At 34.9% G+C, this 17432-nt stretch overlaps 1 protein-coding gene across 2 annotated transcripts in view; it reads left to right on the top strand.

Annotated features, from left to right (window-relative positions):
• The window catches only part of LOC106130738 (zinc transporter ZIP13 homolog), a 32713-nt gene extending 17331 nt beyond the window's left edge, over positions 1 to 15382 (top strand). Inside the window, exons 3-8 of one of the 2 annotated variants that reach the window (XM_060951106.1) lie at positions 9946 to 10230; positions 10816 to 10958; positions 11610 to 11730; positions 12076 to 12161; positions 12680 to 12749; positions 13941 to 15382. In XM_060951106.1, coding sequence (XP_060807089.1) covers positions 9946 to 10230; positions 10816 to 10958; positions 11610 to 11730; positions 12076 to 12161; positions 12680 to 12749; positions 13941 to 14113 — 878 coding nt within the window. In that variant the 3' untranslated portion in view covers positions 14114 to 15382. Of the gene's footprint in view, positions 1 to 9945; positions 10231 to 10815; positions 10959 to 11609; positions 11731 to 12075; positions 12162 to 12679; positions 12750 to 12895; positions 12967 to 13940 lie in introns of those variants that run through there. The other variant, XM_060951107.1, reaches the window with a different exon arrangement.
• The last annotated feature ends 2050 nt before the right edge of the window (positions 15383 to 17432 follow it).

Raw genomic sequence — 17432 nt, 5'->3', positions numbered from 1 at the left:
ATGTGTGTAAAAATAATAAAATTGGTATAAAAATAATTGCCATATTTCAAAAGTTGATTCGCAATATATATTTTTTTTGATATGGCAACTTATTGTTGAAAACAGGAAACAGTAATGTGTTGATTTAATAAAATAATTATTGAGAAATATAATTGTATAACAAAATGAATATGTTAATTACATTAGAATAAATAAATAAATACTTTTAATTGGTATATAATGTAACATTACAGCAAATAATACATAGACAGAATTGTATTGACTTTAGTACGATGTTTTGGAAAAAGCGCGGCCATGATTACTTTTGGTTTTGGGTACTGTAACTGTACTGTATATGATTCAGTTTAATAAATAGTTTTAACGATACTCCTGTATTATTTTTGGTATAGTCTTCAATCAGAAGTGACAAGAAACTCAACGCATGCAAAATAGAGCCAAAGGCAGGCGTTCCTGACGTTTGTGTGAGTCATTTTGCCATTTTCTTTCCCGCGGATTGCGGTTGATGGATTGAACTGCTTGATATTTTTTTTTTGTTATCACTATAATGTGTACAAAATTAAATACAACATAACTGCAGGAGAATAAGAACTTACTTGCTGCGTTCTGTAAATATTGTCGTCGGCAAAGCTAATTCTTACAAAAGCTAACTATAGTTTAGCTGGTGCGTGTGTGATAAATAATACCTATCAGTGAAATTTTCTTTATGTGGTTTCTTAAATGGTTTACACCTATGATTTGGTGATGAAGTCGTGTGAATTTGTGACTTATCCGATTTAGACATTGACTGATTTTCTCAACTGTACACAGTGATTTTGTTTTCTTTTTTTTATTTTGTTACTTAGTTACTTACATTTTATTTTTAGTATTTATAACACTGTAGTTTTATATTCAGGCAAATTAATATTGCGAAATAGCGAAATAGGTACTGACAAATTAATAAGATAAAAGGAATTAGGTACGTAGGTATCTACTTCTAATAATATTTTGATATTTTTACAGCTGTAGTTTTTTTTTTAGCATTTGATTTTGTTATAAAATTAATATATTTAAAAGACGTATAAAAAGATAAACAAAACTATTTTAAGTTGATTCGAATCTATAGTTATGGGGTCTGAAAGGCGTTCACGATCGCGTAAGCGTCATGTACCGAAACATCGACGGCACCGCCGTAATTCAACTAGCTCTGATCGTAGTCTAGGGTCTGAAAGGCGTTCTCGAATTAATAAGCGAAATACGTCGAAGCGTCGACGCAGTTATTATTCGGATAGCTCTGATCGTTCTATTTCATCGCCAGTCAGAAACAGACATTACAAACAAGGCAAACGGTCCAAAGAACGGTCTAAGCATTGTAAAAAAAGTCGTAAGCATGAAATTTATAGTAGAAACAAGATGTCAAAATCCAGCACATCTATTCGCAATAGTAGTAGATCGGAGATATGTACCCCCCCGTTAGCAGAAGCGGAGAAATCAAACGCCATAACTTTAGAAAATGGAACTGGAACTGGAACTTCTGTTAATAATATTAATAATTTCGCCATACCCGCTCAATTTTTTACGCACATCAATGTTATTCCCGAGTTTGATCCTAGTGACGGTTCTCAAAATATCGAATCCTGGATACACAAAGTAAACGAGTGCGCTACTATTTACTCGTGGAACGAAAAGCAAACCCGTCACTATGCTTTAGCTAAATTAACTGGGCTTGCCAAACGTTGGTACCAGGGACTGCCATCTCTTCTGTATAGCTGGGATGAATGGGTAGAAAAGTTAAAGTCTGCTTTTCCTTCTACTGAGAATTACGGTGACCTCCTGCAACGAATGTTGCAAATACGCTGTAAGTTAGGTCAGCCTTTAGATGTTTATTATTACGAAAAAATGTCATTAATAAATAAGTGTGATATTGCTGGAAGAAAAGCGGTTGGTTGTTTAGTGCATGGTATTGACGATAAATTCGTAAGAATGAGTGCTAACGCTTGCCGTTTTGAGGAACCCGAACAGCTATTTTCGTACTTAAAAACGTTAACTCAAAGTTATGGTCATCAAGTTTTGGTAAAACGTAAGATACCATGGATTAACTCAGAAACTAAATCAACTGCATCAATAATTAATGCTGAGTCCAGTAAACCTGGAATTACTTGTTATAACTGTGGAGAATTTGGTCACATTCGTACTAAATGTACAAAGCCTATGAATAGATGCGGTAACTGTAGAAGAGCAGGACATACTACAAAAGATTGTAGATTTAATCGGAATATTAATAAGGTCAATCTGTCTGATAATGGTAATGATTCTATTACTACCGTGCAAGGTTCTATTGTGCCCAATGAAAAGACAGTTTTACGCATAGATAATGACTTAATTACCACTAACAAATACTTTAAAGACATAAAAATTAATAGTTGGGAAAAACAAGCATTTATTGATTTAGGCAGTAACTGTACTTTGGTAAAAGAAAGTTTGGCCAAAGAAATATTTGGAAATTATTGTTTTAACGAAGAACTTCCAAATTTAAGAGGTTTTGGTAATACCTGTGTCAAACCTTTAGGAACTGTTGAAGGTACAATACTTATTGATAACGTTAGTGCAAAAATAAATTTAGTTGTTGTTTCTGATCATTATATGCCTTATGATATAATTATTGGACAAACTTTTACCGAATTGCCCAACATTGTAGCTTTAAAGACGGCTAATAGTCTTGTATTCTATGAATCTCCCGAACCTTATTGTATGGACATATGCTTGAAATTAAAACTTACATCTTTACATGAAGTTACTCTTGAACCTTGTTCAACTGTACCAGTAGAAGTAGAAACACCAGCAAAATTTTCAGGATCTCTTTTTGTTCCAACATCTTATTGTTGTAGTGAATTGAGGAAGTATATTGTTTTATCTGGATTATATTCATTTTTAAATAACAAAGGGTATGTTATGATATCTAATCTTAACAAAAAATCATTGACATTTTCTATTGGTGAAACATTGGCCAGAGGCGTAACATATAAAGAAATTGTGGAACCATATATTGGGATGACAGAATATACTTCACAAATAAAAGCAAAGGATCATTTACCGTTGCACGAAATAAAAATTGGTAGCCATCTATCTGATAAGGAAAAGAGTAGGTTTTACGAACTGTTGCAGAAGTATAGGGATTGTTTTGCTTTAAGTTTATCGGAATTGGGCGAAACTGATTTGGCTGAAATGTCCATTAAACTTAAAGATGATATACCCGTTGTTTATAACCCTTATCGTATGTCAATAAAAGAAAAAGAACAATTATCCGAAATATTAGGTGACTTGCTACAAAATAATATTATACGCGAAAGTTCTTCTTCTTATGCAAGTCCAGTCTTACTTGTTAACAAGAAAAATGGACAAAAACGTTTATGTATTGATTATCGAGCATTGAATCGAAAGACCTTGAAGGATAAGTATCCGTTGCCTCGAATCGAAGATAAATTAGATTGTTTAGGCGGTAACAGATTCTTTACAAGTTTAGATCTAGCTTCCGGCTACTATCAAGTACCTGTATCAGAGGATAGTAAATATCTCACCGCATTCATAACCCCCGATGGATTATACGAATACAATCGTATGCCTTTTGGGTTATCCAATGCACCAAGTGTTTTTCAAAGGGTAATAAATTCTATGTTGAATGGTGTAGAACAGAATCTAGTTTTAGCCTACATGGATGACCTATTAATTCCCTCAAAAACGATACAAGATGGTTTAGATAAACTTGAGAAGGTATTTTTATTATTACGAAAAGCTAATCTGACCTTAAATCACAAAAAGTGTGTTTTCTTTCAACGTAATATAGAATATCTTGGGTATGAAATTTCTGAGAGTGGCATAAGGCCGGGTAAACTTAAAATTGAGGCAGTAAAATCATTTCCTACACCTAGGAATGTTCACGAAATTCGTCAGTTTGTAGGATTAGCCAGCTATTTTCGGAGGTTTGTGCGGAATTTTTCAGCCATAGCTCGACCACTTACGGTTCTTACTAAGAAAAATGAACCCTGGCGATTTGGCTCTGAACAAGTGCAAGCATTTGAGACTTTAAAGGAAAGATTAGTTAGTCGTCCTATACTTGCCTTATATGACCCAACTGCTACACTTGAAGTACATACGGATGCTAGCAAGTTAGGAATTGGAGCGATTCTTTTACAAAACAATGCTCAGGGTCTTCAACCTATCGCATATTACAGTCGACAAACGTCACCTGAAGAACAAAAATTTCACTCGTATGAGTTGGAGACCCTAGCTGTCGTTACTGCTTTAAATAGGTTCAGGGTGTATTTGCTTGGTACAAATTTTACGTTAGTGACAGATTGTAATGCTGTTAAGAGTACTATGACTAAGAGAGATTTAATTCCTCGTGTTGCGAGATGGTGGATTGCAATGCAAGAATTCGATTTTAAGATAGAATACAGAGCAGGGATAAAAATGTCGCATGTAGACGCTTTAAGCAGAAACCCGATCAATGCGGAAAATCCACCATCTCGTGATGACGATGATCATATTTTTAATATAAGGCTTGACGTAAATGTAATCGATGTGGTAGATGAAAGATGGCTTGAAACTGTGCAACAATCTGACAGTGAAATACAGCGAATGATTGAAATTCTAAAAGATCCCGAATCCAATAAAATACTAGAAGTTAAAAATAATTTCACATTAAAAAATAATAGATTATATAGAGTAGAGAAGATAGACGATGCAGTAACATTGTTGTGGGTGGTTCCAAAGTCAGTGAGATGGCAAATAGTTAAAAGCAACCACGATGACGTTGGACACTTTAGTTATGATAAAACGTATGCAAGAGTTAAAAAGGTTTATTGGTTTAAGAAAATGCGTCATTTTATTAAGAAATATTGCAAAGCATGCTTAAATTGTGCTCACAACAAGCTTCCAGGGGGACCAAAAGAAGGCATGCTTCACTCAATACCCAAACCTGATAAACCCTTTGAAATGATACATGCTGATCATTGCGGTCCCTTTCCTCAAAGTAAAAAACGCAATTCCTATATACTTGCAATTATAGACTCTTTTACAAAGTTTATATTCATCAAACCTGTGAAAGATTGTAAAAGCAAAACTACGATTGGTGTTTTCTCAGAATATTTTTCCCTTTTTGGTGTACCACGTAAACTAGTGACCGATAAAGGTACTAGTTTTACTAGTCGAGAATTTAATACTTTTGTCAAAGAGAAAGGTATAAATCATATAATAAATGCGGTTGCTACACCGCGCGCAAATGGACAAATTGAGCGTTACAACAGAACAATTGTTGATGCTCTTACTGCAATAAATCATGAGCGACCAGATAACGAATGGGATATCATGATACCTCAAGTTCAATGGGGCCTTAATAATACTATTAATAAGTCTACAGGTAAATGTCCGTCAGAAGTATTATTTGGATTTGCTCCTACTGGATCGTCGGATGGTGCAATGAATTCTGTTGTGTCTGAAGGTAACCATTCCGAAGATCGCAATGAGATAAGAGAGAAGGTTACAAAGCGTATTGAAAATGAGCAAGCTAAACATAAAATGTATTTTGACAAGAGACGGAAACCAGCTCATATTTACCAAGTTGGTGATTTAGTTAGAGTAGAACGGGAAGTGGGTTCTGCGGCACCTGGCCAATCAAAAAAACTGATTCCTAAATGTAGTGGACCATATAAAATAGTTAGAGTTCTTGAAAATGATAGATACGAAATTGAGGATACACCTATTACCAAGAAGTCAGGAAAACCATTGTATAGGGCTGTATTTTCGGTAGATAAAATTTATCCGTGGCTTGTTTATTCTAATGACCCCATAGGTAGCGATTCGAATAATAGTTTTAGTGATTAATTGAAGTTACAATCTAATTTTTTTATAACTTGTTATGTGTGCAATTATTCGTTAAATATTTACCCCTTTGTGACGTTGTTAGCCATCATTGTGGTGTACCTAATACTCTATGATGGTAATAGCCCTGTGTGGCGTCAACAGGTACGCGAATCGAATAATAGGTACCTAACAGTGATTAATCGAAGTTTTAATCCCATTGTTTTATAACTTGAGTGTCTAATTATTTGTTAATTGTTTAGCCTTTTGTGGCGTCAATAGCCCTGTGTGGCGTTAATAGCTTTGTGTGGAGTCAATAGACCTGTGTGGCGTCATTAGCCCTGTGTGGCGTCAATAGCCCTGTGTGGCGTCAATAGCCCTGTGTGGCGTCAATAGCCCTGTGTGGCGTCAATAGCCCTGTGTGGCGTCAATAGCCCTGTGTGGCGTCAATAGCCCTGTGTGGCGTCAATAGCCCTGTGTGGCGTCAATAGCCCTGTGTGGCGTCAATAGCCCTGTGTGGCGTCAATAGCCCTGTGTGGCGTCCATAGCCCTGTGTGGCGTCCATAGCCCTGTGTGGCGTCAATAGCCCTGTGTGGCGTCAATAGCCCTGTGTGGCGTCAATAGCCCTTAGTGGCGTCAACAGCTCCATGTGGCGTCAATAGCTCCGTGTGGCGTCAATAACCCCGTGTGACGTCAATAACCATGTGTGGTGTCAACAGCCCTGTGTGCCATGAATAGCCCTACGGGGCGTCATTAGCCCGATGCGACGCTAGTAGCCTCGAGAGGCAGCATAAGTTTTTAGTTGTTTTATATACATGTATATAAATGTTGATAGGTATAATTAAACAATTTTGTTTGAATGGTTAAAGCCAAATGTGGCCTCAATAGCATTAAGAGTAACATTTTGTAGTTGTTAAAAGTCAATTGTTTTCAATCTGTAACCTGTATAATTAATATTTTAATTAAATTTTGATTGTGATTATCTTTGCTATTATTATTTTAACACGCGGGGACGCGTGCAGGGTCAGAAATGGCCGAATGAAAGCAAAAGCAAATAAATAGACTTGAATGGTTTTTCTGTATTTAATATGTGTGTAAAAATAATAAAATTGGTATAAAAATAATTGCCATATTTCAAAAGTTGATTCGCAATATATATTTTTTTTGATATGGCAACTTATTGTTGAAAACAGGAAACAGTAATGTGTTGATTTAATAAAATAATTATTGAGAAATATAATTGTATAACAAAATGAATATGTTAATTACATTAGAATAAATAAATAAATACTTTTAATTGGTATATAATGTAACATTACAGCAAATAATACATAGACAGAATTGTATTGACTTTAGTACGATGTTTTGGAAAAAGCGCGGCCATGATTACTTTTGGTTTTGGGTACTGTAACTGTACTGTATATGATTCAGTTTAATAAATAGTTTTAACGATACTCCTGTATTATTTTTGGTATAGTCTTCAATAAAAACATGTCAGTCACATTTTCCTTCTAAACATTCAGAACATACAGTACAGACAGACAGACATGATTACAATCGCTGACCATATGAACGGGCAGACACAAAAAATCAAGGCTAAATATACATAACTCAACTTTAGACCCATAAAGTAAGTGAAACTATTAATAATGATAAATGTTTACAAATAATCAAATAGGTACTATATGACAAATAAAAACATGCAAGTAAATTCTTGTTTACTCATTGATAGCCGTTAACAATTTATCCACGTGCTTGGAACACAAAACGTAAGCCTCAAGCGAACGCTCTTATTGCGACGCAGTAAAATTCATTATATTTTAACTAACTAATCAAGTGATTCATAGACGGCGTCAACTTTATGCAAGAGTCGCCCGACTCGGCACACGAAACCTCAACGTGATTAATTGTCATAATTCATAGAGTAAAATGTGCCGTGTGGTTCCCGGCACCAATAGAAAAAAGAATTGGACCACTCCATCTCTCTCCCATGGATTTCGTAAAGGCGACTTAGGGTAGGCTTATAAACTTGGGATTCTTCTTTTAGGCGATGGGCTAGCAACCTGTCTTGAATCTCAATTCTATCTTAAAGCCATACATACATATGGTCACGTCTATATCCCTTGCGGGGTAGACAGAGCCAACAGTCTTGAAAAGACTGAATGGCCACGTTCAGCTATTTGGCTTAACGATAGAATTGAGATTCAAATAGTGACAGGTTGCTAGCCCATCGCCTAAAAGAAGAAACCCAAGTTTTTAAGCCTATCCCTTAGTCGCCTTTTACGACATCCATGGGAAAGAGATGGAGTGGTCCTATTCTTTTTTGTATTGGTGCCGGGAACCGCATGGCACTAAAATTTAGAAATAGTTTATTTATTTTTCCGTCATACGTCTATATGCCAATCTAGCGCTGCATTTAATCAATGTGCAGGAAAATGTGACTATACACATAATGCGGTACTTGACAATGGAGTTGCAATGTTATGTTTGCAATGTAGATTGTAGGACGGAAGCCGGTTAGTGGTGTAACCTCTTTGTGGTGGTTTACAACCTATATAATGTTTGTTTTCTTTTAAAACTAGCATTGCATGCGCCTTCGCTCTTGTGGGAATTTCTGGAAAAAGAAACCTGTAATTCTAAAGGCTTTGTTTTTCTCTATTTAAAAAATAAAAGTCTATAGTTTTTGATTTTATTCGTTACAAACAAGATATATAATCACGTCTATATCCCTCGCGGGGTAGACAGAGCTAACGGTCTTGAAAAGACTGATAGGCCACGTTCAGGTGTTTGGATCAATGATAGAATTGAGATTCATATAGTGACAGGTTGCGAGCCCATCGCCTTAAATAAGAATCCAGGTTTATAAGCCTATCCCTTAGAAGCCTCTTACGATATCCATGGAAACGAGATCGATTGGTCCTGTTCTTTTGTTTTATTGTTGCCGGGAACCACACGGCATAAATATTTTTCTCTTTATAATATTACTATAGACTTGCCCCAACTCGTAGTATTTGAGTTTGTGGTATTAATTATGAAAAATTAGTTTGATATGTTATCAGTCAATGTTTAATTTCCTGTTAACCTCAGTCTATTTACTAGCATATGTATACGCAAAATTTCAAGAAGATTTGTTCTGTAGATAACGCGTGAAGAGACGACAAAGAAATAAACTTACTTTTGCATATATAATATGCATGAGTTGGGATTGGGATTTCAAGTCAAGAGTACCCGAAATGTGAATTATGAATGTGAACGAAGCGATAGAAGTATGCAGAGATCGTGGCAAGTGAAAAGATGTAGTATCTGCCTACCCCTCCAGGAGAAAGGCGTGATTTTATGTGGGATCCCTTTAATTGGCATAATGAGTTTTGTCATAAAATGGAATGGCATAATCGAAGTGGCATAATCTATTTAGCATAATAGTAAATTGACCTTATTTCGTTTTAGCATAATATGTGCTTTGGCATAATTATAATTTAGCATAATGCATTTATGCATAATTTTTTTTTGCACAATTTTTTTAGGCATAATGGAACGTCGCATAATAGTATTTTATCATAATAGGTAATAGGCATAAAGAAAAGAAAATGTTGTGTATTTTAGTATGTTTAATGAGTTGCATGCAAAATTTATATTGCTACTTACATGAGTATGTATAATAGTATGGTAAATAATTATTTCTATTTTAAATGTTTAGGTTAGGTTAGGTTAGGTTCTATTATGCCTATTTTCATTATGGTAAATATCCATTATGCTTTTTTACAGTTATGGTTATTTGGTTTGTGCGAATTCATGTTTATGCTTATTGTATTTATGCTAAAAAGTGTATGCTAAAACGTGTTGTGCTTATTAGTATTATGGGAATTTGTAATTAGTTGTAATTTCATTATGCTAACTTATTTTATGCTTAAAATTTTTATGCGTTCTGGTAGTGAACCATTTTATGTATGGAATTTTACATACATACTTACATACATATGGTCATGTCTATATCCCTTGTGGGGTAGACAGAGCCAACAGTCTTGAAAAGACTGATCGACAACGTTCAGCTATTTGGCTTAATGATAGAATTGATGGAATTTTATGTTGACTATATTTTGTCTCACACAGATGGCGAGCACGTATCACTTAAATGCGGCCTATGGTGCCTATTCGGGATGCTAGTCTTCATCGTGGTGGAGAAACTGTTCGCCACGAGCGACGAGGAAGATGATGACAGCAAACCCAAACAGAACGGCGTCACGAAAGAGATAGAAATAGAGGAGATCGAGAAGCTTCTGGAAGTGCAGCGGAAGCTGAGGGGCGCGGGGAGGGGCGAGGGGGTCTGCGGGGGCAACGGGAAGGTGACGGCGAAGCAGCTGTACGACACTTGTGTGTTTAATAATAATGCCGCTGGTGAGTTTGTGAGGGTATTCGTAATAGTTTACGCAAGCTATGGTAGCTCATGTGTTATAAAAAAAAGATTATTGATATTATCACGTCTATATCCCTTGCGGGGTAGACAGAGCCGGAGTTCTTAGTCTGAATCTAAGAAGGTCAAATAATAAAAATATTGTTTGTACTAATATATTAGGTAGTAATATTTTTTCTGCTATTATAACGAACACCTCTGTGTGAGTGAGTAATATTTAATAATAGGCCTGAAACTTAAACCGACTTCAAAAAAGGAGGAGGTTCCCAATTCGGCATGTAATTTTTTTTATGTATGTACATCTGGTACCATTTACGGTTCTTTTTTTATTCGACGCAGAATGTTTGCCATTTAAAGTACCATATATATTTTATTCATTTTGGCTCATGTAGTAGTTTTGTTTACATTGACGATACAAATTACTCCAGAAATTGATGTCGGTTAAGGTCATTCCTACATCATATTTATCATTCTTAAACAAAGAGTGATCGTCTACTTTCGCGCGAAACTTAGTAAAATAATTTAAAAATTTTGTTTTTTTTTAATTGTTCCGTTGTTTATTATTATAGGAGACGGTATGTGTTGCAACTCTATGGGAGGCACGATTGGCTCGGCGCGGTGCAAGAGCAATAGGTGGATGGGACGGTGTCTGTTGCGGGAGGCGAAAGAGAAGGCGCTACACGACAGCAAGGAGAAGACAGAGAAGAAAGATGTGAGTTTTAAATTCGGAGAGATATTTTTTTTTTTTATAGGGAGGAAATTGTGGCCAGTGTGAAGATTTACAAAGTTTTCTTCTCAAAAAAAAAAAATTCAAAATTCAAAGTTTTTATTCATTATTATAGGATACTTCATATCGCTTAATTATTGTCAAAACGTATGGTTTAACAACATTGATTGACGTCAAATAAATTACTTAAAACTAAATTTACTGCCAAGGCGTCAGTGCAGAAGAAGCGGTAACAAACTGCACTGCAGCATTTTCTTCAACAACGTCAACTTCACAATATCAATTAAACTTAGCATAGAATGTTCTATCTAAGTGTTCCAATTTTAAAATTAAAATATCGTCAATTTGCTACATATACGTAGGTACTTATTGCTTTAGTTCATTATGTCGTTACAAATATCACGGTAAAATTAAATGTTATCAGTTACGAAGTTACATACTTTGGTTATCACATGGAAAACACAATTTATTATTTTCCGTTCTTATTTTAAACAGTCATTGATTTTTCATTATTCATAATAAAGTCATTTCTCTCTTTTTACAGTCTGATTATCACAATATTGAAAACAATTTTAATTTTAATTAACATTAGAAAAATGTAAGGTGTTAATTTTTTTTATAAATAATTATTTGCAGGTGGCAGGCTATTTGAATCTGATGGCGAATTCCATCGACAACTTCACCCACGGGTTGGCCGTAGGAGGCTCCTTCCTGGTCGGCTTTAGAGTCGGCCTGCTCACCACATTCGCTATACTAGGTAATGTTTATTTATTTGCTACACTTTGAAATCATTTTTAGGCGATGGGCTAGCATCCTGTCAGATATATCGTTCTCAAATTATATCGTTAAGACAAGATAGAAATCTGACACCAATGTTAGCCACCTATACGATAAAAAGGGTTTATTTCAATAGAAGAAGATTTATATAAAACATTGTTAACATCACCTAAAAACTAACCGAATTGGTTAGTTCTAAACGAATTTAATAAAAGCCTTATGCTACGTTTATTAAATTCATTGGTAAAGATTTAGACAGTTGTATAGAAATTTTATATGAACTATTTTACAGGTTATATTAACATACATTTATTTCCTTTTTTAGTCCATGAAATTCCTCACGAGGTGGGAGATTTCGCTATTTTGCTCAAGAGCGGTTTCTCCAGGTGGGAAGCGGCCAAAGCTCAACTGGTAAGTTTACAACATTCATATTATATGTCACGTCTTTATCTGTTACGGTAAAGACAAAGTCTCGAAAAGACTCTGAAGGCAATCATCACTCTGATGGTTCGCTGAAGGAATTGAGATTCTGATAGAGCCAGGCTAGCAACCTGTAGTAGTAGGCAAGTAGTTTCAAGACTGTTGGCTCTATCTACCCCGAAAGGGATATAGAAGTGATTATATGTATGTATGTATGTAAAAAAAAATAAAAGCGAGGACATACTTTAGGGATTATTATTTATTTTAGGGATCGTGGCAAGTGGAAAGAGGTAGTCTCTGCCTACCCCTCCGGGAAAGAGGCGTGATTTTATGTATGTATGTATGTGTACATACTTTTTCTCATTTGCGAATCTAGTAATGTAGCTGTCCGCTGTTTGTCTCGTTAAAATTCAAAAATGGCTGAGCCAATTTCAATGATTTTAGAATGTACGTCGTTAGTCCTGGCAAATTTAAAAGTTGAAAAATGATTGATGATATATTTTTTTCAGGCGACCGCATCGGCCGGTCTGGTGGGCGCCATGACAGCTGTGATGTTCAGTGGGGCTAGTAACGCTATTGGTGAGTATATGGTCAATGAACATATAACGTCTTTTATCCCATACAGGGCAGACACAACCGATAGTCACAAAGTTCACTATGGTCCGTTACACACAACACTATACCTACATAAATAAATAAATAACTAATACTTTGTAATTCTCCAGAAGCGAAAACCTCGTGGATAGTTCCGTTCACGGATTGTAGGTACATAAATAAATAAATAACTAATACCTATTTTGTAATTCTCCAGAAGCGAAAACCTCGTGGATAGTTCCGTTCACGGATTGTAGGTACATAAATAAATAAATAACTAATACCTATTTTGTAATTCTCCAGAAGCGAAAACCTCGTGGATAGTTCCGTTCACGGATTGTAGGTACATAAATAAATAAATAACTAATACCTATTTTGTAATTCTCCAGAAGCGAAAACCTCGTGGATAGTTCCGTTCACGGATTGTAGGTACATAAATAAATAAATAACTAATACCTATTTTGTAATTCTCCAGAAGCGAAAACCTCGTGGATAGTTCCGTTCACGGATTGTAGGTACATAAATAAATAAATAACTAATACCTATTTTGTAATTCTCCAGAAGCGAAAACCTCGTGGATAGTTCCGTTCACGGATTGTAGGTACATAAATAAATAAATAACTAATACCTATTTTGTAATTCTCCAGAAGCGAAAACCTCGTGGATAGTTCCGTTCACGGATTGTAGGTACATAAATAAATAAATAACTAATACCTATTTTGTAATTCTCCAGAAGCGAAAACCTCGTGGATAGTTCCGTTCACGGATTGTAGGTACATAAATAAATAAATAACTGATACCTATTTTGTAATTCTCCAGAAGCGAAAACCTCGTGGATAGTTCCGTTCACGGATTGTAGGTACATAAATAAATAAAGTGCCGTGTGGTTCCCGGCACCAATACTAAAAAGAATAGGACCACTCCATCTCTTTCCCATGGATGTCGTAAAAGGCGACTAAGATATAGGCCTATAAAATTGCGATCCTTTTTTTAGGCGATGGGCTAGCAACCTGTCACTATTTGGATCTCAATACCATCATTAAGCCGAAAAGCTGAACGTGGCCATTCAGTCTTTTCGGGACTGTTGGCTCTGTCTATCCCGTAAGGGATAAAGACGTGATCATATGTATGTATGTATATATGTAAATAAATAACTAATATTTTGTAATTATCCAGAAGCGAAAACCTCGTGGATAGTGCCGTTCACGGCGGGCGGGTTCCTGCACATCGCGCTGGTGACGGTGCTGCCCGACCTGCTGCGCGAGCCCGACCGCTGGGAGTCGCTGAAGCACCTGCTGGCGCTCGTGGCGGGCATCGCTGTCATGGCCTTTATGACGCACTACTTCTAGAGTTGCTCTTTGTCAAGGCAGAATTAATGACGTACTATTTCTAGAGTTACTCTTTGTCAAGGCAGAATTAATGACATACTATTTCTAGAGTTACTCTTTGTGAAGGCAAAAAAAAAAAATACGGTACTGCAAAATTTTTATGAGATTTTAATAGAGAGTGATAAAAATTGTGGAACCGTAAATCGTTGGGGATAATTAAAATTCTAATGAGATTTGTATGAGAGTGATAAAAATTGTTTGTTACGTCAAATTTGTATCAACTGTCTTTTAGAGAGCAATAAATGGTAGCTAGAAGTCAATCCGTTACTAGCGCTCGTCGCTAATATGATGCACTGTTTCTAGAAAAATTCTTTACAAAATAGTGAAAATTTACTGGAGAACATTATTTTTTTTTTGGGTATAAATTAGGTACCTACCTACATTTATATTTTCTCAAAGTTGTTAAATCTTTTTTTCTGATTACACCCATTAACAAAAACAAATAGGTAACATCCCAGGTAGTTTAAATGTTTTAGGTTTTTTTAGAGCCATTTAATATGCCACCTTATGCTCCATAACATATCGATATAAATTTGAGTGCTTTTTTGAGAACAAAAAATAACAGAATTATTAATAAATACATATATCTTTATTTTGTAATCCCACTACTCCGGGTAGAAGTCATGTAAGTAAGACCTATACAAATAGAGTGAAAGTCAAAAATCTAAATGTAAATAACAAAAAAAAAGTATTATATAATCGAATATTAGACTGCAAAAAGTTTAGATGTACTTGTGTAAGATTAACAATATTTTTCTAAATATCATTAATTTAGTTAAATGTAAAGAAAAGTCCACATTGTAAATAAATAATATATTTTGGTTATTAATTTTTAAAACAACAATATTAATTTCATTCTAAATTCACCTTCCTTCATTATTTATTTTAATTTACAAAATGGCATCAGTAAAATACAAAAAAATACCAAACTACATGCATTTATAAAAAATATTGTCTAATTAATATTGTAAATTGTAAACTGCAGCTTCAAAATTATTTGAAATTCTATTCTGATATTTAATATCAGAAACAGATAATGTTATTATTGCATACCTTTATTTACGTCATGTAGGATTTTATTTCATTTTTATTATTGTTATAAAACTGCTTTGGACCGCAGGCTTCCGTGCAAGCATGGAGATTAGAAAAATACATTACTTATTTAAAAAAAAAAACGTTTTTAAATCGGAATTCTCCCTTACCGGTAACAAGCAGTCTCGTTATAAACTCGCCACTTGCTGTTTGAAAGAACGGCAAAGGAAAATGTTTAACTACATTATTTTATCATATGAAGTACCAGTGGATTTAAAAAAAAATACATTGTCCTATATGTATCATCTATCTCTCCTACAGAATAATAGAAATGTGTGCGAAAGAGGTAAGTGTATGTACAAAGGCTCTCACATAACATACATACATACATACATAAAATCACGCCTCTTTCCCGGAGGGGTAGGCAGAGACTACCTCTTTCCACTTGCCACGATCTCTGCATACTTCTTTCGCTTCGTCCACATTCATAACTCTCTTCATACAAGCTCGGCGGTTTCGGGTACTTTTGACCTGACCCTTTACCAGGACGTCCTTAATTTGATCAAGATACGTTCGTCTAGGTCTTCCCACTCCGACCTTTCCCTCCACACTCTCCTTGTATATCTGCTTAGTCAACCTGCTTTCATTCATCCTCTCCACATGACCGAACCATCTTAACATACCCTTTTCTATTCCTGTAACTACATCTTCTTTCACATCACAACATTCCCTTATCACGCTGTTCCTTATCCTGTCACTCAATTTCACAGCTCTCACATAACCCGGGAATTAATTATTGTTTACTTAAGTATTTTCTTTTTATGTACATAGTTTTAGTATTTTGATAATATTAAAAAGTAAATATCAGTGTATAAATTTTTTTAACTTTGTCTACTAACTGTAATAAAAAAATATTCAAGGTGCAAAATTAGTTTACAGTACAAATTACTCCACTTTTTTGTGATAGAATATCTAACGAATAGCGAATAGGTAGTTTCAACAAGTCTTCTTGTAAATACTCGTACATATAAAAAGATTATCGTAGGAAACCATATTATTTATAAATTTTAAAGCAAAATTTTTGAGATATGTTTTTGTACAATAATTCTTTTATAATGTAACCAGTCATTATCATTTCACATTGTTGTATAGTTACATAATCGCTGCATTTCATATAGTTTTAAGACGGTTATTTCATTAAGTTGCTTAACAAAACATTTTCAAGTATAATATGCATTAAAGTTTTGTTCCAAACTTTATACTCTTTGATTTAAAAAAAAATGTCGCCTCGTCTTTTCAGACCGGTCTAATTATGTAAAAATTTTTTGTTAAGTGTGGAATCTATGAAATTACTCATAGAAAATAACCTGTTATGTGATAAATATGCCATTAACGTTGAGTATTTTATGTCGTTGTTAGTTAACGACACATAAGAATAAAATGTTTAATAAATGATTGTAAATCACAGTATTTGTTTTACTTACTCCTGGGAAAAGGGGGGTTATTCCCGTTCGTCCCACTAATACGGAAATTTAGGTCGTATTTGAAAGACGATTGTTTATTTAAAAATGCATGTTTGGTGCTTTATTATATATAATGTATATGACTGAAGTACCAGGGTAGCACAAATTGAAAGGTAGTGTATGAGATGGTTTTAGGGTAGATTTTGGAAAAAGGGTATCTTGGAATAATTTAGAATTTACCTAGCACTTTATGTTAGCCTGGTACTTTTGACTACGAAGAATCCAACCCAAATAAGTAATCAGTTGGGTTCCCAAAATCATCTCATGCATATTCGAATACTCACCTCAAAACTTTGCCATACCATCTCATATACTTCCTTTCAATTTCTGCTACCCTAGTACTTCAGTCTTGATATGCGCTTTTAAGCCTCTATTCCCTTATTTACAAGTCCACCGTTTGGTTGACTTAATTCACCCAGGTGTGATCTCAAGTGATTTAAGTAGCATAATTCATTTTTACGTGATGCTCGAACAAAGGAACAGATAAACAAAATACCCTGCGTATACGTCACGTAATAAATACTCGTGTTGTGATTTTATGTTGGCAATCAAAAACATATTTGATTAACTAGGTACCTACCCACATAATCTGATTGAACATGGCACAGAATTTCTTACTACCCATCCCAAAATTATGGTTAATCCCGTTCGTCCCACCAAGCTTTGTCGCACCAGAGGGACGAACGGGAATTAAATAAAATATATAATTTTTATTCCCGTTCGTT

This window comes from Amyelois transitella, chromosome 23, assembly GCF_032362555.1.
Source record: "Amyelois transitella isolate CPQ chromosome 23, ilAmyTran1.1, whole genome shotgun sequence".
Lineage (NCBI taxonomy): Eukaryota > Metazoa > Arthropoda > Insecta > Lepidoptera > Pyralidae > Amyelois > Amyelois transitella.
The sequence above is the reverse complement of the archived record's forward strand: the minus strand, read 5'-3'. Positions and strand labels throughout refer to the sequence as shown.